The sequence below is a fragment of the Euleptes europaea genome, chromosome 2 (genome assembly GCF_029931775.1).
Source record: "Euleptes europaea isolate rEulEur1 chromosome 2, rEulEur1.hap1, whole genome shotgun sequence".
NCBI lineage: Eukaryota > Metazoa > Chordata > Lepidosauria > Squamata > Sphaerodactylidae > Euleptes > Euleptes europaea.
Window position 1 is genome coordinate 102,957,464 of NC_079313.1, and position 27,981 is coordinate 102,985,444.

Below are 27,981 nucleotides of genomic sequence, written 5' to 3' on the forward strand. Positions count from 1 at the left end.
CTAGAAGCTTGGGGGGCTTTGCACAGTGGGGGGCTTTGCACACTGAACTCTACCTTGGGATACCTCTAAACCATGCACCCCAGGGCTCTGGCCAGTGGGTACCTGGCCCAAACTTTCCACAGTGAACGCAGAGGCAAATAATTCATTGTGCTTCTGTGCCCTCTCCCCATCTTCCTTTACCAGTCCTTTTATTCCTTGGTCGTCTAAAAGCTAACTGCTGCTGTGGCTGGTTTCCTGCTCCAGATATATTTAAATAAATGCTTATTGTTTGTCTTGATGCTTTTAGCAACCCGCTCCTCAAATGTTCTTTTTGCTTGCGTAATTTTTAACTTACATTACTTTGCCAAACCCTGCGCTCCCTTCTGTTCACTTCGTTGAGGCAGACATTCCACTTTTTAAAAGAAGCCTTTTTTTTGCTTTTGATGGCTTCCTTGACTTGGGTTGTTAGTTGGGCAGGTATCCTTTTAGACTTGGCATTATCTTTCCCAACCTGGGAAAGATATGCATTCTATTCGTGCAACAATTAGTGCGTTTGAAATAGCTTTCAGGCATCCTCTAGAGATTTAACTCTCATGAGTTTCACTTTCAGCTTCCTTCTAACTAGTCACCCCCATTTTTGTAAAGTTCCCTCTTTTGAAATGAAATATGAATGTTTTGGACTATTGGGGTAATTTTCCATTGACATGAATACTGAACTTAATAGCATTGCTGTTACTGTTCCCAACTAGTGCAACAATGCTTACATGTTGCACCAGGTCTTAAGCCCCACTCAGAACCAAGTCCAAGATCGCTGATCCTCTGGTTGCCTCTGTGACCAGCTGTTCCAGTGCACAGTCATCTATGATGTCTAGGAACCTAATTTCTACAGCATGATTCAAGCACATGTTTACTCAGTCAATGTGAGAGTAGTTGAAGTCATCCAGTATCACAACATTATGTGCTGTAGTCATCTCCCTTATTTCTTCCCCCATCTCGAGATAAGTCTCAAGGGTTTAATTAGGCGGGCAATAGCAGAGCCCCACTTTTAAATAACCAGGAGCCCCGTGGTGCAGAGTGGTAAGCTGCAGGACTGCAGTCCAAGCTCTGCTCACGACCTGAGTTTGATCCCAACAGAAGTTGGTTTCAGGTAGCCGGCTCAAGGTTGACTCAGTCTTCCATCCTTCCGAGGTCGGTAAAATGAGGTCCCAGCTTGCTGGGGGTAAAGGGAAGATGACTGGGGAAGGCACTAGCAAACCACCCCGTAAACAAAAGTCTGCCTAGGAAACGTTGGGATGTGACGTCACCCCATGGGTCAGGAATGACCCAGTGCTTGCACAAGGGACCTTTACCTTTTACCTTTTCAATAGCAGAACCCCACTTTTAAATAACCCTTAGGGCCAAGTATTTCCACCCATAATGATTCTGTCAGATAATGTTTTCTGGCTTATTTAACTCTGTACCCTGTTTGATATACAAAGCAACACCCCCTAATACCTACTTCCCTGTTCTAACTATGGAGCTTATACCCATTGATTTTCCCAGCTCCTCCATGTTTCTGAAGCATCCATTGTATCTAAGTTGACATTTAGCACCAAGCACTCCAGCTCCCCAGGCTTCTAGCATTGTCATATAATTTGTTTATGACCCATAATTCACTGTAATTAAGAAGAAGAAGATACCCATACCACATTTTCTTTGCCATCAGCCCTTGCCACCTTCATCCCTTTTGTCCACACAATTAATTCTCCTTTGTCAACCTACTTTCACTCCCAAGTTTCATTGCGCTCCCTGAGTATTTAAACTGTTGTTCCTTTGGATTGAGTTGTCCCGAACTGGAGGCTCCCCAGTTGGCTTTTCTGTTGGCTTTTCCCCTGGGATTAATTTAAAGACTGCCACCTTTTGAAATTAAGCACCAGCAGAGTGGTACCCCTTTAGTTCAAGTGAAGCATATCGCTTTTGTACAGGTTTAGCTTGTCTGAGAAAGTTCCTCAGGTCCTAACAAATCTAAACTCTTTCTCTTGGCACCGCCTTTTCGTTCATGTATTGAGACCCCTTATCTGAATTTATCTAGCTGTCATAGATTTGTTTGTCATATTTCTGTTATACCTGGGGAGTTCTTGGAGTATAAAGAAATATTTACCTTTTTTTCTGCCTTCATTATCCACACAGGGACCAGCCAGTTTACTATTAGATATAGAGGTATTTGCATGGGGCATACATCAGAGCAACTTAAATCCTGGGTCTCCCAGATCCTAGTCTGACACTCTAACCATTATGCCACACTGGCTTTCATGTAGAACAAGCCCTAAGCCTTCCAAAACTGAATGCTGGAAGAAGAAGTCCTCTGTGTGATATTTGAACCTCCCCCAGATATTCTGCTATGAAGTCTTAAGAGCAAATAAGGTCCTCATATATTACAATCAAGTTACAGGAAAGGTGTGAAATCTGGATAACACTTTTGCTCGGCAGTCTTTCCTTTGAGCAAAAGATAAATGATGATTAGGTGTCTTTTTGCTGTGTATGTGTTGCTGTGTAACATGGAACATGTGAGGGATGACTCAATCTAAAGAGGACATTTTATAAATGAAACAAACTCCCCTGTGATGTAAATACTGGGCTCATTTTCACTCTTTCTGAAGTAGTTCCATTTGTCTACATACAATGCAACAGGAGGAAAAAATGAAATGAAATGCCCCCAGCTACTTTCAAACAATGAAACAAAATGACCATGATCTATGAATGGTTTTATTGCTGCATTTGAAGGGGAGGGGAGGAATTATAGTTATTGTAAGGAGAGGAGGCTGTTAATCTATTCATTAAGAGGATTTTTGCTCACAAATATGTAGCGCTTGCAGGTGATTGGCTCATGCAGATAATTCATGGAGTTAAGTTTGCCCTCCAGAACACTTTTAATGTTTAGTTGGATCTCCTGAATGGCGGTAAGTGCTGTCATCCTTTCTGGACGGTTGAAGGGTAGTAGAATTTTGAAGGGTGGTGGATGGTCGAAGGGTGGTAGAAGTTTGAAGGGTGGTGGCTGGTCGAAGGGTGGCAGGAGTTTGAAAGGTGGTGGACGGTCGAAGGGTGGTAGAAGTTTGATGGGTGGAGGCCGGTATAAGGGTGGCAGCAGTTAGAGGGGTGGTAGATGGTCGAAGGGTGGTAGAAGTTTGATGGGTGGAGGCCGGTATAAGGGTGGCAGCAGTTATAAAGGTGGTGGATGGTTGAATGGTGGAGGCCGGTTGAAGGGTGGCAGGAGTTAGAAAAGTTGTGGTGGATGGTTGAAGGGTGGAGGCCGGTTGAAGGGTGGCAGGAGTTAGAAAGGTGGTAGATGGTCGAAGGGTGGTAGACGGTCGAAAGGTGGTGGATGGTTGAATGGTTTCCGTTTGTACTGTGATATGTCCGGCATCACTACACACTGAAAGATATATGCAGGATCAAATAATTGACTACTTGTACCAACAGTATTTGAATATCTTAACCTATTCCTATTGGACACTATAATAAAAAATAACTGCAGCAGGAAGGGTGATAAGCTTTACCATAAGCTATAGCAATTAACATTTTTTGCCATCAAGTTACAGCTGACTTATGGCGACCCCTGGTGAGGTTTTCAAGGCAAGAGACATTCAGAGGTGGTTTGCCATTGCTTGCCTCCATGTCACAATCCTGGTATTCCTTGGAGGTCTCCCATCCAAATACTAGCCAGGTCTGACCCTGCTTAGCTTCTGAGACCTGACGAAATCAGGTTAGCCTGAGACTATCTAGAGCAATTAACTACCTTCAAATAACTCTGATGATCCAGTTGTAGAGCACCACATAAATATTGTGACTAATATGTAATGGACAGAAAGGCAACAGTTCTATGTGTGTTTTGTTAGGAAGTAAATCCCACTGAATTTATTGACATTTACTTCCCACTAAACATATTCAGAATTGAGCTGGAAGTTAATTATTGCATAGAAATTAGATTCTAGTAAAATATACAGGCTTTGCTCTTATGCATTGCAGGGCAACAGAAGAAGAAGTAGAAGAGTTGGTTTATATATGCCGACTTTCTCTACCACTTAAGGGAGAATCAAACCGGCTTACCGTACAATCACCTTCCCTTCCCCCCCACAACTGACACCCTGTGAGGTAGGACTGAGAGACTAGCCCAAGGTCGCCCAGCTAGCTTCATGTGCAGGAGTGGGGAACCAACCTGATTCTCCAGATTAGAGTCCACTGCTCCAAACCACTGCTCTTACCCACTACACCACGCTGGCATTTGAAGATGAGAATTTTATGATGTCCTCCTCCTACTGCAGCCTTTCATGCCTCCTGAAATACTGTGCTACAACATGGGGAACAAAGTGGATGCTTGCAGTGTGGGTGGGGGGGGAAAGCAAATTTTGGTCCCCCTCACTAGATGGAGCATGCATATTACTCCCATACAGGGCTCAGTTTAAGGTATTGGCTATCACATACAAAGCTGTTCATGGCCTGAGCCACTCTTATTTGTGGGACTGCCTCTCTCCCTATACTCTGCCATGACAACTAAACTCAAGTCAGCAGGGGTTTCTGCAGGTGCCAACCTGCAAATGGGCAAAATGAACAGCTGCCTGGACGTGTGCTTTCTCCACTGTGGCTCCTACCTTGTGAAATGGCTTTGCTGAAGGAGACTGGGAAAGTTTCTGCTCTCTTGGCATTCTGCAAACTATGCAAAACTGAACTATTCAAGAGGGCTTTTCTGTGCAGGTAAGGGATTGCACTGTACAAAATGGTTTGCAAACTTGCTTGGATAAATGGTTAAGGACTGTGGTCTATACTGCTGAGTTTAGCTTATTGTAAATAGGATCCTATTTATGTAATTTCTGTACCGTTTAATGTGTCGAGTGAATACTTATGCCATGCATCAAGTCTTTATGGTGGTTCCAGACTTCTAAAATCCTAATGCATTGGTTACTAAATGTCCCATTTTTTGTGATTGTACTGATGTACTGTGTGTAATCTGCCTTGAGTCCCTGTGAGAAAGGTGGATTATAAATAACATAAATAAACAAATCTTTCTCATGCACAGCAGCAAAGTAAGGGCTGCACTAAATGTGATTTGATGGTGATTCTGAGCCAGCTTGAATGTTTTGTTTTTTGCTGGACAGATTATCAATATTAAATAATTAAGAACATAATAAATGTTGAATGGGAACAGCTGCTTTGGCTTTCTTTTCTGGTAATTCCCTTAAAAGTCCCCCTGGCATCCGCTCACCATTGCCCGCAAGCAGTCGCTTCAGCTCTCTTGTCAGAGGGTAAGGTCCTTCATTGCAGAAGGTGCCTCTGAAGTCATCCAGGTCAATGGTCCATACAGAGCCTCCGCCAAGTTTATGCTTCTTCACAAACTGGGCCTGTTGGTGAAAGCAACCAAGGCAGTGTAAATTCTGTGATTCTGTGATCGCAACACTCAAGCACAGATATTTGTACTGACCATCTTGGGAATTTTCGTGTTTTTTTTTAAAAGAAGCTGGCAAATCCAGGAGCCGTTTCAGGCACAGCCTGAGCAACCAGAGGAAGGACTGAGTAAAATTTCTAGACGTCAGGGTATGCGGACCAATTATTCTTTGCATTCTCCCAAACGAGTTAGATTCAGCACAAAAGACCTCATGAGGTCTGCACAAGGATCCCTAATCTTCTCAGCTTTCCTCTCCTCCCAGCAGCCATGCTCAATGCCAGGAAATTTGTTCCCAGGGTCATGAGGCTCACATGGAGTAATGGCCACCAAGGTTGGAATGCTGTGGTGGGGAGGGGAGGGAGCAAAATCATTCCCTTCTCTTTGCTCAGTGAGTGGAGTTTCGCTGACAGAAGACAGATAATTTTCACCCCTTTCCCCTCTCCTCTGCAATCTCCCAACTCATGAGAGGGTTACTCCAGATGAGTCCCATGACCCGGGGAATAAAACTTTCCCGGGGTTGGACACAGCTGTTGGTTGGAGGGGAAAGCCCAAATGAACATCAGTCAGCCCCTTCCATGGACAGATTACCAGATCTACCTCAAGAACTGGTAGTAATGGACTCTATTTAAGAGAAGCAGATTTCTTGTGTTGCATCATTAATACGAATAGAAGAATCCAGCTTTTCTTGGCACAGGCTTTTTTAAAAAGTGGGAAGCATAACAAGGCAGACTCAGCTCCCAAACACATGCAAATTGTTGACTAAAAAGTACTGACGGGGAAAAATCAGCCTAGTTCATGGAGAGCTACCGTACCTAACAGGACTTTTAATGTAAGGATACACTAGTTAAGGTTATACCTTTGATGGATGTCGACTGGAAAGTTTAAATGTATGAGGGGCACATACCTTAACCCTGGCTGTATAGCTGTGGTTGGAAGTCCCATTTTTTTAAAAAAAATTATGCACGTAGAATCTCATATACTCCTCTTGCATGTTTACAGGGACAAAGATGGTGATTAATTTGTCCTTAATTTGCCCTTATTTCTGCCCTTTTGAGCAGATGTTTGGAAGGCCATTTTGTAAAAATTTATTAGTTTGTGTGCATGTGTCCTTGTATCTGATGCAGGGAGTTTTGATTCTCAAAAATCTTGTTGGTCTCTAAAGTGCTACTGGACTCTAAGCCACATGTGTACTACAGTTCTTCAAATTTTACAGTGCATTCCTGAGAGGAATGCCTGCACTGGGCTTTGGAGGCAATGCGGCTGCGCTGCCTCCAAAGGAGGTTTCGGCCCTGCATCAAAACCTCCTCCCCGCATCAAAAATTCATCCAACCTTCATAGGGTTGCAAAAATTCATCCAACCTTCATAGGGTTCTGGGCATAGAGTAGGGGTCCCTGGGGGTGTGGGGGGGAAGGTAGTTTGGCATTTCCTGCATTGTGCAGGGGGTTGTCTGGATGACCCTGGTGGTCCCTTCCAATTCTATGATTCATGAATCCTAAGCAGAGTTACATCCTTCTAATCCCATTGACTTAAAGGGTCTTAGAAAGGTATAAACCTTAGGATGGCAGTCTTAACTAGGGTTAAGAAGGTAGACTTCTGGCGTAATCCTAGATTCTTTCTTGCCATTGCTATCACAGAGCAGGAGGGCAGGCAGGTCTCTGCAGGGGTGGCAGAAGAAAGCCACATTGGTTGAGGGAAGCCAAGATCTGAACCATGGTCTGCAAGCCAATCCTGATTTCATAAACTAACAACCCTTAAAATAAAGGTTTTCCCAATATGCCTGAACCCTGTCCCCAGATGGGGACACACCTAAAAGATGGCGTATCTCGCCAAAAATAAAAAGGGTCGTTCCTGGCCCAAAAGGGCTTTCGAGGCCACCTAAAGGCGACTCCTCTCCCAGGCTGGCACTGGAACAGCCCGGGATCGCCTCCCGGGACACCGGTGCAGCCTTTGATGGCATTGGGATGCTGCTGGAAGGCCCAGTTGGTGTCCCGGGGTGGTGCTGCCATGGCAGCGTCCTGCAATTGGTATCCGGGCCTTACCACCAGCATTCAGGCCACTAACACCAGCGTTAGTTGCCCGAACACCAGCGCGGGGGGCCCAGGACGCTGTCACAGCGCCTTCCTAACCTCCTAAGGGCTTTCACCCTTAGATCTCAGGAATGCGCTGTTAGTGTCCCATGCTGGTCACTAGAAATTAAATCTGTGTGTATGGGAAAGATACATCATATACACACGTCAGTGCACTACTTCTCTTCCCCTCTTCTCACAACAAAGCTTGTGTAAACAATAAATTTTGAATGTGATTGAGTTGCAAATAATCTAGAATAGGTATAAAGAATGACTGTCAGCAATGTGGTAGAAGCTCCTTGGTGTGACAATTAAATGTCACATGTGTCCGAGAGAGTCACTGTTTTATTTGTGAAATATAGATATATATGCTGATCACTTGGAGAAGCAAAATGCTGAAGCAAAGAAAAGGTCATAGTGAGGAAACAAGGCCTTACTTTGTAACCAAAACTCTTTTTGTTGTCATATCCAACCCAGGCAAAACCTTTGTAGGCATATGGAACCTTCTGGTCTTCAAGCCACTGAACAGTGGCACCATCCTTTATAAAGTGGCAGATCTGCAAACATACCACGGTATTAGAATGATCTTATCAGTGTATCATAACATTTGACTACAGTGCTATAATAAGAGATGCAACATATGGATCCAACCCATATGTCTCTCTTTCCCAACCTCTCTTTCCCTCATCTACTAACACAAGTTTGAGCTTTTCTGATATACATTTTTTTTTTAAAGGCACCTGTTTAAGTTGATAACAGGCTATGATGGTTAGAATCACCTACCCTATGAACAATGCAGTTATTGAACAATTTTGTTAGGTGTAATATGCACAAATTGGATAGGCCCAGTCAGAAGTCAAGCTACCACACTTTGCACTAATTGCAGTTTCCAGGATGTAAGGGCAGCCCCACAAAGAATATATGCGGTAGTAGTAGTCTTGACTATGGTAATGTGAATCTGCACAGCTAAGTCCAGAATGAAAGATAGTTTCCCCACCCAATGTAATTGAAAAAAGCACTGTTCGTGACTATACTCATCTTCTCCAACCACAGCTTTTCCAGCCACAGCACTGGCTCAAGAAATTCCTTTTATTTATTTGATCCCCCACTTTTCTCCACAATATGGACCCAAAGTGGCTTACAACATTTTCTGCTTGACTTTATCCTCACAGCAACCGTGTGAGATAGGTTACGCACGCTTCCATGGCAGAGGTGAGATTCAAACCTGGGATCTCCCAGATTGTAGTCTAACACTCCAACCACTACACCACACTGACTCTACTAGAAACACGGCTGCCTAGTACAGCTTATTCTGTTGTTAAGAGAAACAGCAATATATCAAAAGTTAAGTTAAAACAATGCCAAAATATTGTTTTGAGCTACCATATGTTGAGCTAGACCTTTGACTTGGGGGTAACAGTATGCTAGGTAAGCCGTGACACATCATGACGTTTACTAGGCAGACTATGTTTACGGGGTGGTTTGCCATTGCCTTCCCCAGTTGTCTACACTTTACCCCCAGCAAGCTGGGTACTCATTTTACCAGCCTCGGAAGGATGGAAGGCTGAGTCAACCTTGAGCCGGCTGCCTGAAACCGACTTCCACCTGGATCAAACTCAGGTCATGAGAAGAGCTTTGACTGCAGTACTGCAGCTTACCACTCTGAGCCAAGTGGCTCTTAGGTAAGCCATAGGAAAGCTAAAAAAGCAGAGAGCTTCTTATTTCCTCTATTACTTTACCTCATAGTATGACAAGAGTCCAGCCTCATGCGTATAATGTCCTGGACGGGCAGGTCCAGAGGCAGGGGCACCCACTGATGTGTCCATGGTGCTAAGCTTGAAGGTATGTCCAAAGCTGGCAAACCCCATAAGAAGCTTGCCAGCAGGAGCACCTTTTTGGATCCAGTACAGCATGGCAAACTTCTGCAGGAAAGACAGAAAGAAAATATATCTCTTTTGCCAATCTCAAACACTTGTCTGATGATTATGAAAATAAGCAATGTTACAGGTTCTTACACAGGTGGCATACAGGCTTTCTTCAGAGTGATCACCAGCATATAAGGGGCTGTTGTGCCTTGTCACTCTGTCAGGAAAACCATCATGGAAATTGTAGGCCATCACACTAATGTAATCAAGATGTCTGCAACAAAAAATGTAGAATTAGATCAGCGCAAGAAACCAATTCTACGAAGATTTTGTCATTGTTATAGTCGGCTTCATTTTCCCCAAAACTGTTCTCAGGAAAATCAAGCACAGTTTTCTTTCAGCTTACTTTGATAGTTTGTCAACTTCATATGCAGCATCGATTGTTTCTTTCCGAGCAGCAACCGCCGCAGTAAGCAACAGCTTCTTATTTCCAGTCTCTTTGGCCTCTTTTTCGAAAGCTGCCGTCATTTCCTAGGAAAGCAAAGGTCTTTTCAACTTTCTTCCCTGCTTGCTCAGTAGAAACAAATACACATACACACATGAACACATACACATGAAGCTGCCTCATACTGAATCAGACCTTTGGTCCATCAGTCAGTATTGTCTACTCAAACCGGTAGCAGCTCTCCAGGGTCTCAAGCAGAGGTTTTTTCACATCACCTACTTGCCTAGTCCCTTTAACTGGAGATGCTGGGGATTGAACCTAGGACCTTCTGCATGCCAAGCAGATGCTCTACCACTGAGCTATGGCCCTTCCCCAATAATCAGAGACCCACTGATTTCATACCTCTATTAGCGAAGTGAAGCGATGCTTGTCCTTAGGGGGACTTCCCCTACACCCAGGATGTTCAAAGTGCAGCTCAATCCCATCGAAGTCATAGTTCCGCAGTATGGGTATAGCTGAGTCAATGAAGTTCTTGCGGGTGGCTGCTGTGGAAAGCATGGGGCTGAAACTGGGGGGGGGGAGAGACTGCTTCATTAAACAACAGTTTTATACAGAGCTTGAAAGTTTAGTCGTCTTTCTGAATGAGTTGGTGAAGGAATTGTTGGGCTCTGGTTCATTAACACTACAGAAATATATCAAAGCACTGTAGGTTCACTTCAATGGATCTTTCCCCTCTTGCAAGTAACAAAAACAAAAACTGCTGCTCCCAAACTGATATAATAGCTTGTGAGCTCATGACTTTATTCTTCAGGCTGCTAGTAAAGAAACCATAAATTCTGTAAATAGAATTACAAATTACATCTGCTGTTCGAACAGAGATTTTAGGTTTCAGATTTCAGGGAGGTACAGATGAACATAGCAGAAGAAGAATTAGGTATTGTTATATTCCTTAGGAAGTAAAAGATGTAAGAGCAGCTCAAAATGGCCAGAATTTCTTCTGGTATTTAAAAGTTTAAGATTAGCGGCCTCTGATCTATCATAATAATTAGGGTTGCCAGGTCCCTCTTTGCCACTGGCAGGAGGTTTTTGGGGCGGAGCCTGAGGAGGGCAGGGTTTGGGGAGGGGAGGGACTTCAATGCCATAGAGTCCAATTGCCGAAGCAGCCATTTTCTCCAGGTGATCTGATCTCTCTCAGTTCACCTGGGCCTGAACTAAAAAATGTTTGCCTCTACCCCACACCCGTGCCATAACACTGATCTTAACCCCCCAAGGTTTTAAATACAATTAAAACATTGCCCGAGCTCGGAATGATCCTCATAGTCTTTCAGGTAGAGTTGGGATCCTTCCTTATCACTGATTTTTCATGTTTCATTAGCTCTGCCCCGAAGTCTGACCATGCAGTTGGGGAAAAATGTTGCCTCTGCCTCTCTGCAACCCATCTCTGCAGCCTGTGCTCTACCAAGTTCAGGGGGGAAATGGCCTCTGCCCTGGTCTGTCAACAAGGAAGGTATGTAGCCTGTGTCTCTACCCCTCAGGTGTCTGCCTTCCAGGGGATACAAGCAAATCATTTGCTGCTGTGCTTGCCTAGCACAGACAGCACCACAAAAGAGAAGACCAACCAAACAGGATTTGCTGTTGCTTATGCAGGACCAGAGCCTATTGAGACAACACATTGGATCAATTGCAAGAAGTCATAGGAGGCATTGGCGGAGTGGATCTTTCCCCACCTTCCCCTGCCTCAAGCAGGAGGAGGGTCACAAATGGAGGTCAGATGACAGTTCTAACTCAGTTCACAGCTCCTCATCGAGTCTGCCATCACCATCCCTGTCATTTCAAAAGTGAATGAGACAACTCACGCAGTGCCAAATCTGCTTCCACCAACAGCTAACAGAGTCAACAAGGCTGGGTTTCTGTGAAAAAAAGGAAAAATATTTGATATATTTAAGGAAGAATCGGGAACAGTTGTTGGGTTTTTATGTAGGAAATCTATAGCCATCGTTGTTACACGCACGCACGCACACACACACACACACACAAAGGCTTCAGCAAACCAAACATGTGAACTCAGATTTAGGATATTTAAATATTCTTATTGCCCTGACCTGGATGGCCCAGGCTAGCCTGATCTCGTCAGATCTCAGAAGCTAAGCAGGGTCAGCCCTGGTTAGTATTTGGATGGGAGACCACCAAGGAATACCAGGATTGCTGTGCAGAGGAAGGCACTGGCAAACCACCTCTGTTAGTCTCTTGCCATGAAAACCCCAAAAGGGGTCGCCGTAAGTCGGCTGCAACTTGAATGCACTTGACACACACACACATGCTTCTTATTACTAGAAGTTTTGGCAGCTACTGGACACTTACCTAAATAACCAACATGGCTTGTGTAGCAGTTTGCCTGGAAAACTCTAACAACGGCTCCTGAAAGTCACTGAAGAAAATTTGTTGCTTTCACTAGAGGACATCTGGAGGCGGCAGCAGAGAAACCAGGGCTGCACTGCAGCATTGTGCAGACACACAGCTAGTCAGTGGATAGTACTAACTGTCATGTATGCTGTTGATGACACTATGTGCCAGCCCTGGATTTCACTATTCACTCAGTACCTGCATGCCTGTATTGTACAGCATTAGCAGCACTTGTATCTTTCCAACTGCCTCCTGACTCCCCTTCCCCAGTGATTAGAGGTGGGAGCTAGGGTTCTTCCCGTACATGCGGTGTTTACTAAATCATATAACATAAGGCCAAAACAATATTCCCTTTCTTACAACTTTATTCCTAAAAACCTGTCAAATTCTTCATCAGATGTGCTAGAATCACTTGGATCCTCCCAGTGTCTAGATCAGTGGTTCCCAGCCTTTTTTTGACCAGGGACCACTAGGACTTTTTTGTTCGGTGCAGGGACCCCAAGGTTCAAAAAAATTCAGAGAATTTGAAAATAAACTTTAATCATAACTGTTAGTTAAACATTAAACTTAGAATAATATTTGAATATGTTTTTTTATAATAGATAACTTTTAATTAAAAAGATTAATTTATTATGGGTTTATAACTTTGTTTCGCGGACCTTAATTTAGTTCTCAAGGACCACTGGGGGTCCATGGACCCCAGGTTGGGAACCAGTGGTCTAGATCAATTTATGCTACAATAGAATCTGATTCTCCAGGCTACCCTCAGAATGCCTATGCATCAAAACAGTCTTTCCCTCTCAACTCACATTTATATCTCAATGGTGTATCTAAGTATCTTTTTAAAAAAACCAACCTCTTCTTTAGTGCTTGGATCTGGGGGATGAGAACACTTTCATCATTCCATCCATTACAGGAGAGATGGTTGTTCCTTATAATCGCAAAGGCAAATGTGATGTGCGTGCACAAATTTGGGTTTACATCCTCTGGGTAAAACTTTGCAGGTTTGGACCGGTACTGAGACCACTTAGTGACGTAACATACAATCTTGCAAGGAGACCCTGGTAACAAAACAAAGATTATGTGGTTGTTTTAACAAATTAACAGTTTTGTTTCATGCTTATGCTGTAAAGCTGATCAGAAATTTTTTGGAGCGTCAGGTGACTCACCAAATCTGACACCTGCGAGACACATGGGAATGGCACAGAACACATTCTGAATACTGCCAATCCAAGCAGAAGATGAAGTGCAGCATTTCCACATTAATCAGTATCACAGTACTACATTATCTATTTATCTATCAACCACATTGCTAAATTGGCAGTGTATGTTTGGGTATGTAAGCCTTTTGCTATATACATAATTTTCCTAACATTCTTGTGAGGCTCGCCACCCCACAGACAGGCCTCCCTGCCTTCTGCCATCCCACCACCAAAGGGGGCAATTGGTCCACCAGCCTCAGAATTGGGAAGGCAAGGGCTTTTTGGTACCTGGAGATTTGTTCCCTCGCTCCTGAACTCAGTCGCTGGCTTCCTCCCTGGCCAGGTGTGGTGCCTTCTCCTCTGGCCTGTCTCCAATCCCCTTCCACCTGCTCTACCAGGGAGACTGAAAGCAAAGCCTTTCCTGCCTCTTTCCCTTGCTGCCTGTCTCCCTGCCTTGCCCCTTTCCCTTGCAGCTCAGGGCTGCCTCTTAGCCTTTCCCATTCTGAACCTCTTCCATTCTGGCCTTCCCCAAGACCGAGCTCAGCCTTGCATTCTGACCACACCCCTCCCCACTGCTGCTTGGCTCCCTGCCTTGTTCTTGGGTGGGTTGGAGCATTATGCCTGGGTCTCAGCCATCTCCCTTTCCTGGCTTCCCTCAATTGGGGTATCCGGGCCCTGGCTGTCCTCAGCTCGGCAGGGGTCAAATCAGGACAGAGCATTGGCCCCCAACAATTCTGTTTGGCAGAAGGTCTACAAATATCAATATGTTATTCTGATATTAATACATCAAATAACTTTATTCTTCTCACCAGCAAACTTACCATCCTCAGAATTGTTTGGCTGAAGAGATGCATGTTGTTTTAACATCACGCTGTATTCATTGAGGACATAGACATTTTCTGTGGGGTCACTGTGAGTGGTCATAACTATAAAAGTCCCTGCAGATAAACCATCTAAAATAATCCAGATATAAAGGTTAGAATAATAGCACTGTTGTCCTATTGATAGCATGCTATCTATGTATTTTGACCAATGTCAATACTTTGAATAGATTTAAGGGTGGCTTCGTACACCGGGTTGGATCCTGTGATCCTCGGACTCAAGGGTCATGGATCTTTCTCCCATTCCTCTTTTCCTAGCAGCCCTTTCCAACCCTGAGAAAGTTTATTCCTAAGGTGGGACCCACATGGTCTAATAACCACACAGGTTGGGAGGCTTTAGTGGGGAGAGGGAAGGGGGTGAAATCACCCTCTCGTCTCTCCTACATCAGAGGAATTCTGCTAATGGAAGAGCCAGAAAGGGTGATTTTGTCTCCTCCCTCCTCCCTATTGCAGGCTCCCTACCTGTGGCTATTACTCCACAAGAGTCTCACAACCTTTGACATAAATTTTCTTGGAGTCATAAAGGACTACTGGGGTAAGGATTGCCAAAAAGATCTGTGACCATCAGCACCTTCCCCTGACAGATTGTAAGAGCCAGCCTAACATACTAGAGCACTGACAGAAAAACTGCAAGCCCTATCATGCATTTTACATCTTGTTGGTCTAATATGCAAAGGAAGAACTTGTGCATCTCCCCTTTGAAGAGATAGTCAGATGATGTAGGTCATACATTTGACTTTCTGACACATTTCACCAAAAGTTCCAGAGAAACAAAGTCTGAGTCTCTTTTGCTTCCTCTGTTAGGACCTATGATTTATTCATAGGATTACTGTTTGTGCATTTTCTGTCTGATTATTTTGAATGGGTGTGTCATTATGGTTTTGCCTAAAGTGACACTTGATGCGAGTCAGAGCATTTGGAAAAGAACGTTTCAAGTATTTGTGTTTAAGTAAGCCTGCTTCAGTCAACCCCTGAGTTCTTCAATGGGAATGTTATCCATTTGTATAAGAAGTTTTTTTCAGCTATTATCTGGCTGTATTACACATATTGATGGATATAATTTTAGATTTGTCATAATTATTTTGAAACTCGAGACTCTGTTAGATTTATTGAATTTCTCTTGAATATAGGAAATTAAGGTTTCTGGGAAGGTGGCATAAAGTAAGGTATCATCAGAGAAAGGGCTAATTTTGTGGTGTTTTGTTTTTATAACAATAACATTGGGGTTGTATCTAACTGCTTCAGCCGGGGACTCTAGAGAGATAGCAAAGAAAAGGGGAGACAGCAGTTATCCCTCTTGAGTTCTCCCCAAACCAAGAAGTCTACCAACTGGAAGTTAACTTTCACATATGGCTTTAGGTTGCTATAAAATATTTTCCAGAAGAACTTGGTCCAAAGTTCATATGTCTCAGCATCTTTGGGATGAATCATTCCACCAAGCTCTCTCTCAGCATTAAGTGAAAGTTTTGGGAGAGGCATGGACTTCATTTTGCTATAGTGGATAATGTTCAAAGCATGTCTGATATTGTCTAACGTTTGTCTAATATTGTCTGACATTTGGCTCGACAGCATAAAGCATTAATGTCTATTATGTCTTCCTTGATTAAAAGATTAATCGTGCCAGCCAGCAGGGATGTGATGGACTCTATTTTGCTATAGCTGATAAGTTATAAAGCATGTCTGATGTTGTCTGACATTTGGCTTGATAGCATAAATCATAATTGTTTATTATTAATCCTGCCAGCCAGCAAAGATCTTTCTGTCCTTTTTCAGCAGGAAATAATGTACTGTGGAATGCAACACATACCTGCTTTGCGAATTACCACTACTTGTGCTTTTCACTATATCTCTGAAATTCTGCCCTTTTCTAGAACAGCATTAAAAAAAATTAGGGAAGTTAGTATTTTGTTGCTGAATTGCTTATAGAATTGTCTTGGAGTTCATTCTTTCTTGGAGTTTTAACAATATTTAATGCTTTGATAACCTCTAGTATTTCATGAGAGCCAGCGTGGCGTAGTGGTTAAGAGTGGCAGCCTCTAATCTGGAGAACCGGGTTTGATTCCGTGCTCCTCCACATGAAGCCTGCTGGGTGACCTAGGGCCAGTCACAGTTCTCTCAGAACTCTCTCAGCCCACTCAGAGGCAGGCAATGGCAAACTACCTCAGAATGTCTCTTGCCTTGAAAACCCTGCGGGGTCACCATTAGTGAGCTGCGTCTTGACGGCACTTTCCACAGAGTATTTCTTACTCTGTGATTTTTTTTTTTATCTACCAGATCTGCGCTCTTTCAATATTAGTATTTTAAAATGACTTTGTAGATTTCTGTTTTATACCTGCAAAGTTTATCAGAGGTATCAATGGGAAATATGGTAGTGGGGAATGGAAAATCAAGTGAGGGGAGAAAAGCTTCTTTCAGGCTCTTGCTTGGGGCTGGCCAGAAGGCTGTCCCTCCTTCCTTTGGGGTGCAGAGCTCTGGTGTGCTGGGGATAGAATTGGAGATGAGGCCAAGGTAGGTCAGGTGGGGTCCTTCTCCCCCAACCTGCCCCTGATCCCTGGACCCAAATGTCCTAAACAGCTAGCCCAGTTGCCAAAATTCCATTCTTGGACAAAGTGCTAGAGTGGGTGGTAGCTATGCAGCTTCAGGTGCTCTTTGAGGATATGGATTATCTAGACCAGGGGTGTCAAACATAAGGCCCGAGGGCCAGATCCGGCCCCTTGAGAGCTCTTACCCAGCCCGCGAGCCAGCTGAGGAAACCACCCACTCCAGTCCCGATCTGGGCTGGCGAGGCATGGCCTGGCCCTACCAAGTGACATTTATGTCAGATCCGGCCCCCATAACAAATGAGTTTGAAACCCCTGATCTAGACCCATTTTAGTCTAGGTTCAAGCCTGGGTTAGGTCACCCTGGCTGCATTGACAATAGGGGGCACCGTCCTTTGATGGTTCAATTCTTATTTGGCTTGCTAATTCCAGAAGGTAGTGCTGGAAGACTGTTGCTTGATTCCATTAAATTTGTGTTATAGGGTCCCTTCACGGGAACCTGTTGTCTCCCATGCTGTTAAATATCTTCATGAAACCACATGGGGGGGGGGGAGTTCTTAGCCAGTGTGTCCTAATTTCATCCCTGCAGGCAGAGGTAGCAGGAGCCGGCTGTAGACTCCGGCCCTGACCATGCAGAGCAGGAGCAACTCTGGCGTGTGGCTGGACGGCTATGCCCGGCGTGTGGCTGGACGGCTATGCCCGGCTATGCCTGTGCCACCAGGTGGGTGAGTGCGCCACTGGTTGGATGCCTGCCTGCTTGCCTGCACCGGGGGGGGGGGTCATCTGGGGCAGCTGCCTGCTTGGGGCTTGGTTGGCTAATTTTTAAGTTGATAATTTTGTATGGCCAATGAATGATGTTATAAATATCCAAATGGCCCTTGGCGGAAAAAAGGTTCCCCACCCCTGCCCTATAGGGTTGCCATAAGTCACCTGTGACGTGATAACACTTTTACATATACTCACATATATTACTTTTGAAAAGCCTTCCCTGTTGGGCTTTTCTGGCACCTACTTTACTGTCCCTTAGGTGCAAAGCCGAAATATTTCTCTTTACCCAAGTTTTTAACTGAAATGGTCCATCTTGTCTAGCCTGGGGATTGTTCTATGAATAATGTTTAGGACTGATTAATATTTTCATGCTGCTTTATGCCCCTGGCTTCTTTTATGGCTTTTAAAATTAATAATATATATTTTAAAAAATTATTTTATTGTCTGTTGCTTCACTGTGTGCGCTGCCTTGATCAGGTCTCTGGAGGAGCAGCATATACGTTTTCTAAATAAGTAAGAAAGGACATAAGCATTTAAGCTCCTCTAGCAAAGTAAAGAAGCAAAGAAAACTGGCCCTCCTTAGGCAATATTAAGCTCACAAAAGCTGTTCGTAATATTGTGTCTGTAAACACAACACAGATACATATTAAAAAGTACCTCCAGTTGCCAAATGTTACATACCTGGTCTCACAAGTTTTATGAAAGATTCATCTTCAAAACAGAGATAGCTATATGTTCTTCCCCCTACTATTCTCTTGCTCTTAAGTAATTGTAGCAGTTATATTAATTAGGATTACCTGGAGTTACAGCATGATCAGCTTCAATTTCCCATGCTCCAAGATCATCAGTCAGACTTGAAATAAGTGCAGATTTTCCTTGTACTAGCAGACTTTCATTGACACATCTACAGAAATCATCATTTTAAAAGAATATCAATTTTATCTATGTATTTGAAGCTGTTTGTCATTGGCTCTATTGTGGCATCTATTGGTTAATGTTCAGTTATGATACTAATTTGGGTATCTCACACTAATCTCCAAAGATCGGTTTTGTCCCATGTTTATCATCCACAAAAAGTCAAAAACAAAAGGCAAATTTGAAATCATGGGTTTCTAGCAGGGATGAGTAAAATCATATGATTTTACTTGGGTAGTTTTGATGGAGCCTGGAATAGTTCTGTCCCATTCTGCAATCCTCTCTGAGTGTGCACAGAGAAGCCTAGAGCCTTTCTGTACATGTTCTAAGGTTCTTCCCCTGCCTTGAACTTGGTGCTGTCACAGCCTTTTTGCCACAAATAATAAAAATGATACAACATGCAAGCTGAGGTCTAGCACAACCTCTGTAGAGAGATTTATACTGAGACAGACCACTAGTGTATCAGTATTGTCTATCGTGACTGGCAGCAACTCTCCAAGGTCTCTGGTAGAGGTCTTTCACATCACTTACTATTAGAGATTAAACTTGGGACCTTCTGCATGCAAAGTAGGTGCCCTGCCACTGAACCACAGCCCCAAGTAATAGGGATACATGCTATTTCTGGAACAGACTCAGGATCCATGACATTGCAACAGCTTCCAGGCTCACTGCAATTCTGCCACACCTGAAGCTCAGAGTTTTGGACAATATTTTGGTTGTGTCGAATTCTCCATCCTCTTTTTTTTTTTTTGGTCTTGTGGCTGGATGTCTAAAATCTGTTCTTGACATAGTACCCGAGCAATACTCTACTCTCATGAGGGCTGAGAACTCAAAGATGAGATTCTACTTGGAGAAAAAAGAACTCTCCTTTAGCTCCCTCATATACTAAGAAGAAGCAGAGATAAATCAAATCTAATACCTCTGAGGACAACTGGACATCTGTTTGGAAGACGTACTCTCTTAAATCAGCTTCAACCAACATTAAAGTACTAGCTTAAAAAATTACGAGCCAGTGGTATCTCATGCCCTTTCATCTTCATCATATCATATCAGGGCACAGGTCTATGCTGAAAAGGCTGTGGCAACCCACATAATTTTCTGCATGGCTGGAGGACATGGCTGAAAGTCAGTTTCTCTCCCTTTTCTGTGGCCAGCTTGCTCACCTCCCAGCAGCTGCCTGGGTACTAGGATGAAAGTCTGGCAACTATGAAGAAGGGTGTGGAGAGGATGGGCCCTTTACTTCCATATCTAGCATGAGGCCTGCAGCTCACGGAGGTTCACAGCTTACCCATCCTCCAGTACCTGCAGCAGCGGCTGTTTCAAGGTGGGAACTACCTACCTACCACAAGCCCTGTAGGACAATGGCCTTGCACACTTTCCTGGAACATCGGGTGGGTACCACATTGGGGAACAGTGGCAGAAGAGCCACTGGAGGCATGTCAAAGAGCCCCATGTGGCTCATGAGCCACAACTGAAGTCTATGGACAGGCAACTCAGAATAAGATTGTGTGTGTGTGTGAAGTGCCATCAAGTCGCAGCCAACTTATGGCGACCCCTTTTGGGGTTTTCATGGCAAGAGACTAACAGAGGTGGTTTGCCAGTGCCTTCCTCTGCACAGCAACCCTGGTATTCCTTGGTGGTCGCCCATCAAAATGCTAACCAGGGCTGACCCTGCTTAGCTTCTGGGATCTGACGAGATCAGGCTAGCCTGGGCCATCCAGGTCAGGGCCAGAATATGATTACAGCCACCATATTTTAAATAGCAATTATATAGTCAATAAATATAATAAATGGTTCTCACTTCTCATCCTCTCTCTCAGGCCCTTCACCATTGACCTCTGTTGTCTTTACCCGGTGATCTCATTTTCTTATGCAGTTCTTGGACACCTACTATATACTGTACCCTGTCTAAACCCTCACACGTATTTCCCAACAAGTGTTTCATGTGGAATTACACTGTGGCTCCTTCTGGTTTATAGATCTCAAAATCCTGCTAAGCTGATTCTTTTTAGAGACCTAACATGAGTAAAGCTTGGATGTAGTTGTTTTCCCCTTCAGACCTATTTTCTTACCCACAATCAAAATAAAAATTAAAAATGTAACAATTAGCTATTATGGTTTTTAAAGTTCTGTAAAAAGACCTATATTAAACCAAGAGAAGAAAATTGTGCTCTTGACTTGCCTGTATTTATGGTGGTCAGGATCCTGATTGTAGCCCTTAATAACTACATTTCCTAGAGCTTTATATCCATTTGGACACACCATTTCTAATATTTTAACTTGATTCTTTGTTCCATGGGTTCTCTTTCTCCAGAGTTCTCTAAAAATCCAAAACATTAAAATACAATATTAGAAATAGTGCTGAACAACTGTCACATCTGAAGACTTTTCCATAGTTTTGGGGAATGATATATTTGCAGGTAGAACATAGGAAAGATTAGATTTTCTGGCAATGCAGAGTTTAGAACTAGGCTGTACTAGACATTTCAGGATAATTCTCTTGCAATATTTTTAATTCATCTCTCCTGACTCCCTCTCCTTCGGTTACCCATTCCTCTCTTTTCACTATGTCCTAGACTGCCAGGTATCAGAGAAACAAAATGAATGGAAACAAATGAAACCTGTTCATTTGCTTTTATCATTCATTTTATAAAATATGATCATCCCTATTCTTAAGCCGCTTTTCTCAGCTAAATGGTAGAGAAAGGAAACCACAGCTTGAGGTTTGCTGCTCAAGACATTTGGAAAACACAAGTGAAGGCATAAGAACATTGTTTAGGAGTCTTGGGACAAGAAGATAATGGAAAGCAACATGTGCCCTGCTATCCGAGAACTTTGCAGACTAGGGCTTTCCTGTTTCCCTCGCCTGCAGCAGCCCACTAAACCACCTTAAATTTTGTACCTGGGCAAAGTAGAAGGGGGAAGCAGAAATTGCTATCTCTTCTTCTGCAAAGAGAAATGCTGTTCCATCAGTAGAACGGCATGGTTGGATACATGCCAGTGTTTGGGACCTCAGTACAGAATTTCAATATGAAATTCTTGGCAACCAGTGGGAGACTGGGGGGACATGTGGGTGGCCATACAGGTTTTCCTGGAGGTGATATCACAGCTTTTTAGGAACTGGCCAGATTTCAGTGATTCCTAGAGAGGTGTGACGTCATTTGTGGTTGTTCCTGGAAGTGATGCCACGCAGATGGCCCTTTAAAAAAAATTTCTTCCACCTCCGCTTTGAGTGGCACCAGCTGGGGACAGGTGACCCTACTATACCCACTTGCTCAAAACATCTACTTGTAGTTCTCAGCATTTGTTGGCCATTTCGTAGTTTTCTGCCACCCTTTGTAGCAGGGAGTGATTCCAAATTCATTGTATTAAGTTCAATAAATAAAAGCAATTTTTCTGTACAATTATCACTTCCATAAAGTACCTGAAACCTTGAGGATGTTTCAGAAGACCATTACCCTCTTCCTTTACCATCAAAGCCCAAGTCACAGGTTGTCCAGAACCTCTTTTAGCCACATCTCCAAGAGCATAATGGCCTGGAAGGGGACAACATGGTGGTATTAGCTCAAAAATGTTCTCATCTTGACACTATTCAGAACAAAGCAGAGTTTTGAGCAGTGAACACTGCCTACTTCTCATTTAAAAATACAGGTTCCTTCTTGTGGCTCATATCTAGGTCTGCTGTCATATGCAAATATATTAGAAGGATTTTAATGACACAAAAAGCTTTGTTGGTGAAAGACACGAACTCTTCAGCCAGTGTGGAGTAGTGGTTAGAGTATTAGACTAGGGCTTGGATCGACCAGAAGATTTTCTCAAAGATCCTTGGGAAAGCAGAAGTGTGAAGACATTGTGGAAGTGATTTCTGGGCAATGTAAAATATAGGGAAGAAAGCCCTAGGTATTTCACATGGTCATGCTCAAGCAGAACTGTGCTTAGACCATTTACATTTCTCTTTGTGCATTGCTGGATCCATGACTAGGACTGGGGAGTTCAGGGGGAGTCCAGGACTCTAGCACAAACCTCACAAGGTGATCTTGGACCAGTCTCTCAGCCTAATCTGTTTTACAGAGTTGTTGCAAGGATAAAATAGAGGAGGAGAGAAACATGTCTGTTAATCTTGAGCTCCTTGGAGGATGGGTGAGATAAAATCATAACAGACAAATGGGGGACCCACAAGGCCTTGCAAGGGGCATCTCATTTTCCCTTCCCCCACTATTTCCCCTTTCCCTTCCCTGAGAGCCCCCATAGCCCCCCTTTTTCCTGCTTCCTTCTACTCTTCCCATCCACCAGCCAACCTCCCTTTATCTTCTCCCAGTCATCACCTTTCCCTCCTTCACTCCCCCTGAGAAAACTCTGCACTGCTGGCCACTGGCCCAGGCCCAGGCCAGTTGCATAGTGCCCGCTGCAGAGCCAGGCCCAGTTGCACAGCGGGGAATCTACAGTCTGAAACTTTAACCACTACACCACACTGGCTTCCATGGGGAGTGGCTACAGTTGAACAGTAGCAAGCAGCCAGTCTAGGATGAGCCATGCAAGTCACATGGTCTCAAGTGGTTGCTGCTGGGCCCAGCCCCAATAAGTCTTCCCTCAAAGGTCACAACAGCCCTGAAAATGGCCATCCCCCTGCCTTTTACTGATGGAAACCAAGGTTTGAAGGCTAGCAATACTGCTGTGGTTGCCTAGCATCCCCATAATGGCCACTGCAGAAGGCATTAATTTCTTAAAGGTACTGTAGAAAAGAGCAAGAGTCCAGTAGCACCTTAAAGACTAACAAAAATTTCTTGCAGGGTATGAGCTTTTGTGAGCCATAGCTCGCTTCTTCAGATACCAAGGTACAGGTGTGGCTTTTATTATTTTGGGGGGATTAGCCCCCATTTTTTTATTTTTAAGGTTTCAGGTTTTTCTGCAGACATGGGGAGTTTTTCAGGTTCATAGAAAGATCTGCTTTGTCCATTCAAAGCTCCATCCACAGATGGGGCCACCTTGAGAATTAGATATACTGAGTAGATATATTGTGCACATAGAATCATAGAATCGTCGAGTTGGAAGGGACCACCAGGGTTATCTAGTCCAACCCCCTGCACAATGCAGGAAACTCACAACTACCTCCCCCACACATTCCCAGTGCCCAGAAGATGGCCAAGATGCCCCCCTCCCAGGAACTGCCCAAGTTCATAGACACATTGTGGAGACACATTATACTTGCACACTGCATCATGGCCATCATTTGAAAATATTGTCACCATGAAGAGAGTAGATGGTGCAGATACAAAAGTGCACCTGACTTCAGTCAATCAAAGACCATGCTAGGGGAGGGGCCCTCAAAAGCATGCCAGTTAAGAAGTCTGGATATGAATGACAGTAGCTGCTGTGCATAACCCACCCCCATGTCCTCCAGTGTGATTGTATTATTGGTGGGGGCCACTTATTTATATTCACTGGTTTCATAAATGTTCAGTAAAACCAATGAATATCAATGTTTGTTGTTAGTACCATACCAGTGTTTGTCCCATTCTGTTGCAATTGCATATTATCTAGTCCCTATGTGTTAACGTGACAGAGATTTTATCACACTGGATATATTAAAAATAGTCAGAGTCCCTACCCAGATGGAGAGAGCAGGTGCCCCAGCGACAGAGGGAATGCCGTGGCATTAGAAGAAGACAAGGCAAACTATATTCTGATCTCCAGGGAGAGGCTCACATGCTGTGTTCAGCACTTGGCAAAGCCATGGTGAGAATTAGGTTAGCTTTCTCATCTGTCATTAGCTTCTCCACTGTCTCCCCCTCCCTCCAGCCTGTATTCATGGAATCCACCCTTTCCCTTTTGGGATAGGCCTTGTGGCATAGGGCGTGTGGCGTAGGGCTTTCCTGTTGTCCATATTCCCCAAAATGAGCACTTTAAACACAAAAAATGCAGAGTATATATACTAGCACTTGTGTGCACTGTGATACTGCTCCTCCTCCCAAAAAATGTAGGTGAAACGGACAAGACTTTCTCCACCTTGTCTAGGGTTGGCAACTTTCAGGTACTAGCTGGATATCTCCTGCTATTACAACTGCTCTCCAGCCGATAGAGATCAGTTCCCCTGGAGAAAATGGCCGCTTTGGCAATTGGACTCTATGACATTGAAGGCCCTCCCCTCCCCAAACCCCGCCCTCCTCAGGCTCTGCCCCAAAAACCTCCTGCCAGTGGCAAAGAGGGACCTGGCAGCCCTAACCTTGTCAGTTTCATCAAACCTTTGTGGTGGGGCCAGAGCGGCAGGCTAGATTCTATGTTCTCATGAGCTACATTAGAAAATCGTTCCTCCAAACTGTTCCTGCAGGCTTCAGTCCTGCTCACTGCTGTGTGAAGGCAGCCCAGGTGAGACAACATGACTTCCTTCACATCTGAAAGCTTTGTGCTATAATTGTGTCGCACACTAAAACATCTGTGACAAATCAGAACTTGAATTTTAAAAAACAAATGACAATGAGGGAAAACATGGGAATGCCAAAATCTGGAATCAGTGTTGTCTGTATTCCATGGAATACATCAGTAAGGAAACTATGCAAATACTCCAGGGGAAAAAATGCTGATTGTGGATGCATTCCCAGTCACAATGGCAGCAGTTCTCCAACGTCTCTGGCACAGACTTGCCCCAACCTTCCCACCTGAGATGCTTAAGTTGGAGATGCCAGAAACTGAACTTGGGACCTTCTCCAAGGCATACATTCTACTGAACTGTCCCTCTCCCCACCTACAACTGTTTTGAAACTGTTCTAATTCCTTTGGTATCTAATGCAGATTAGTATAGTTTCAACATTTATGTAAAAAACAGCCAAAGGAAAAAGCTGATTTTTATTGGCTTCAAGAAGAAAAATAACAGTTTTGAAGTTGTGAAACACATTCTGTGTTCCCTGATTCCACAGAGTCAGGAAAAGTTCCCTACATTCTAAACATTAATTTAAAAAAATCCATGCAGCTAAAATATTTGATTTCTAGTGTGGAACCAACTTTTTGTGATGAAAGACCTCTAGAGAATCAGCAACTGGGATCACCATACAGGGCAAAGTCTTCCTGCAGAGAGTTCCTTAATGATCTCCCATCCAAATATCAACCCTGCTTCACTTACAATATCTGGTGAGACTGGCCTATGCCATGCCATCTTCTCTCCCACTCATTCACACTGCCTTCCCATATAGACATGAATGAAAGCTTTATGTGCTTCTGTCTATATGAATTAGCTGACAATTCAGTCTAATCCTGTGCTGCTTTCTACAGTCAGAACAACAAGAAATATATCCCAAGCACAGGATGTGAACTAAGGGTTGAGCCACATATTAGAAGAAGCTCCCATTCCTATGCTTATCTGTTAAGGAAAATGCAGCGTGTGGAGGGAGGAAGCCCTTGCAGGAGGGAACTGCTAGGGCAAGAAAGGGCTAGTTAACCCTTTCCTCACCCACTAAGTGCTCCCTGCAAATGCCCAAGATTATTTTGAATAGTTCACCCCACACACACACTCAAATATAGGTCAGCTCCAAAACCAGTATTAAGCCTGTCTTTTTATTCAGCTAAGAATTTTTGAAAAGAAATGTGCTCTTCACCTGGTGTATCTTGGGCAAATGCATTTTCTTTTCAAATCAAAATGGTTCAATGATAACAGAGCACAGTTTTTTGTAAAGACACCTTTTATTTTGGTGCAGAGATGCCATGACTATGCTGAAAATGGCAGGAGATTGGAGGCATCACTCAAAGATCCTTGTTTTTATCTTCCTAAGGGAATATGTGGGCAGAGTAATGTTGAAGCTACTGACATTTTTCTCCTTACCTTCAAATGGACAATTCAGATGCCAGAAGGACATGGTTTTAGAGCCTCCTGTTCCAGCAACAGTGGCAACATGTTTATAGACATTGCAGAATTTAGATGGAATTTTTTCTTCAGTGGCATCCTCTGCAGAAAAGATCAAATACATATTAAATGGGCTTACACTGAGCAAGAACAGTGATCAGTCTAGTCCTGCTCTGTCTACTCTGACTGGCAGCCGCTTTCTAGGGTCTTAGGTAAGAGTTATGCATCCCAGTATACCCAAGCCAAAATATATCACACACAAAAACACTGCTTTGGTCTGTTCAGGAATATCCGAAATGACCCCAAACACCCCCAAAATTCTGGGAGTAATTTATCTCCTAGAATTTGGGGAGTGTTTTAGGGCTTGAGGAGGCCAGAAGCAAGGAGGGAGAAAGAGGAAACTGGCCCAGCAAACACTGTAAAGAGAAAGATGATAGTAGTAGTAGTATAAGGAGGAGGAGAAACTACTTCTGTGCAGTGTTTACCAGTGAGGTAGGCAAGGTGCACAATATGCAATGTTTTTAATGCATGCCTTAAGAAAATACTTGCATCTCAGTAAACTTGCATAGGATTGCATTGTAAAAATGTAAATAATAATAATAAGAGTTGGTTTTAATATGCTGACTTTCTCTACCACTTAAGGAAGAATCAAACCAGCTTACACTCACTTTCCCTTCCCCTCCCCACAACAGACAACCTATGAGGTAGGTGGGGCTGAGAGAGTGTGACTAGCCCAAGGTCACCCAGTTGGTTTCATGTGTAGGGGAAACAAATCCAGTTCATGTGTAGGGGAAACAAATCCAGTTCATCAGATTAGCCTCCGCCACTAATGTGGAGGAGTGGGGAATCAAACCTGGTTCTCCAGATCAGAGTCCACCGCTCCAAACCACTGCTCTTAACCACTACATCATGCTGGTTCTCTTTCTTGATGAACCATTTGTCTAGTCAAGCAGGGGTCTTCTTATGTGCAGTGATTCCCAACTTAGGGTACACAAACCCCCAGGAGTACAAACTAAGACATTTAGGGGTGTGCGAAGAAAATTGAATAAAGGCAGGAAAAGGCACATACATCAACAGTTTAAAACAAGATACAAGTAAAAAGTTTTGAAATTAATTGAACATTATGATGAGTGGCGGAACGGGTTTTCTTCATTATATATGATTTTCTGGTATGTAAAATTTGGATTTGATTTCTCTTTTTCCCTGCCCCCGCCAAACTGATTAAGGCACTTTAAAGAGATTATCTTACCATTCACACATTCAACTGGTTCTGCAATCAGGAAGCACAACAGGACTAGGAGACTTCTCAACAAGCTCTCCATTATTGTTAAGACCACAAAGCAGGCACAGATTCTGCAAATAAAATAACTTCTTTTTCATCAGTCTGAGAGATGTGGTTTGAAGATTTGTAGAGCATTAATCAGATTATCAGGCATGCACTAATCCCATTAGTAGGAAATGGATGCTAATTTTCCCATGAGTATTTGACATTGCACATCAACTGATCTCAGCAAAAGGAAGATTGCTACACTCACATAAATGAAATGATTTTTCACCTTTATGTGACATGAATGAAACCTCTACATGCCAATAGCAATAAATAGTCCTAATGATGCCAAACTTTTAAATGAAAAAGCAAGTACAAAATTTTAACCTTAAAGTA

General features: G+C 43.6%; 1 protein-coding gene across 1 annotated transcript; it reads right to left on the minus strand.

Annotated features, from left to right (window-relative positions):
* Positions 1 to 2,888: 2,888 nt before the first annotated feature.
* Positions 2,889 to 27,640, minus strand: LOC130473336 (chitotriosidase-1-like). The gene is made up of 14 exons (XM_056844859.1): positions 27,568 to 27,640; positions 26,298 to 26,420; positions 21,909 to 22,020; positions 18,367 to 18,473; positions 14,202 to 14,333; positions 13,035 to 13,239; positions 11,632 to 11,685; positions 10,178 to 10,343; positions 9,737 to 9,861; positions 9,481 to 9,604; positions 9,205 to 9,387; positions 7,903 to 8,022; positions 5,219 to 5,354; positions 2,889 to 3,391 (listed from the first exon to the last, which is right to left on the minus strand). The coding sequence occupies exons 1-14, from the start codon at positions 27,638 to 27,640 to the stop codon at positions 2,889 to 2,891; spliced, it is 2,163 nt and encodes a 720-aa protein (XP_056700837.1).
* Positions 27,641 to 27,981: the final 341 nt, after the last annotated feature.

Coding starts and splice junctions, on each gene's coding strand:
- LOC130473336 (XM_056844859.1), bottom strand. CDS start 27,640: ATGGAGAGCTTGTTGAGAAGTCTCCTAGTCCTGTTGTGCTTCCTGATT. Junction 18,474..21,908: donor AAACATCCTCAAGGTTTCAG/GTACTTTATGGA, acceptor TGATTTCTGTAG/ATGTGTCAATGAAAGTCTGC. Junction 11,686..13,034: donor ATCCAAGCACTAAAGAAGAG/GTTGGTTTTTTT, acceptor TTTTTTTCACAG/AAACCCAGCCTTGTTGACTC.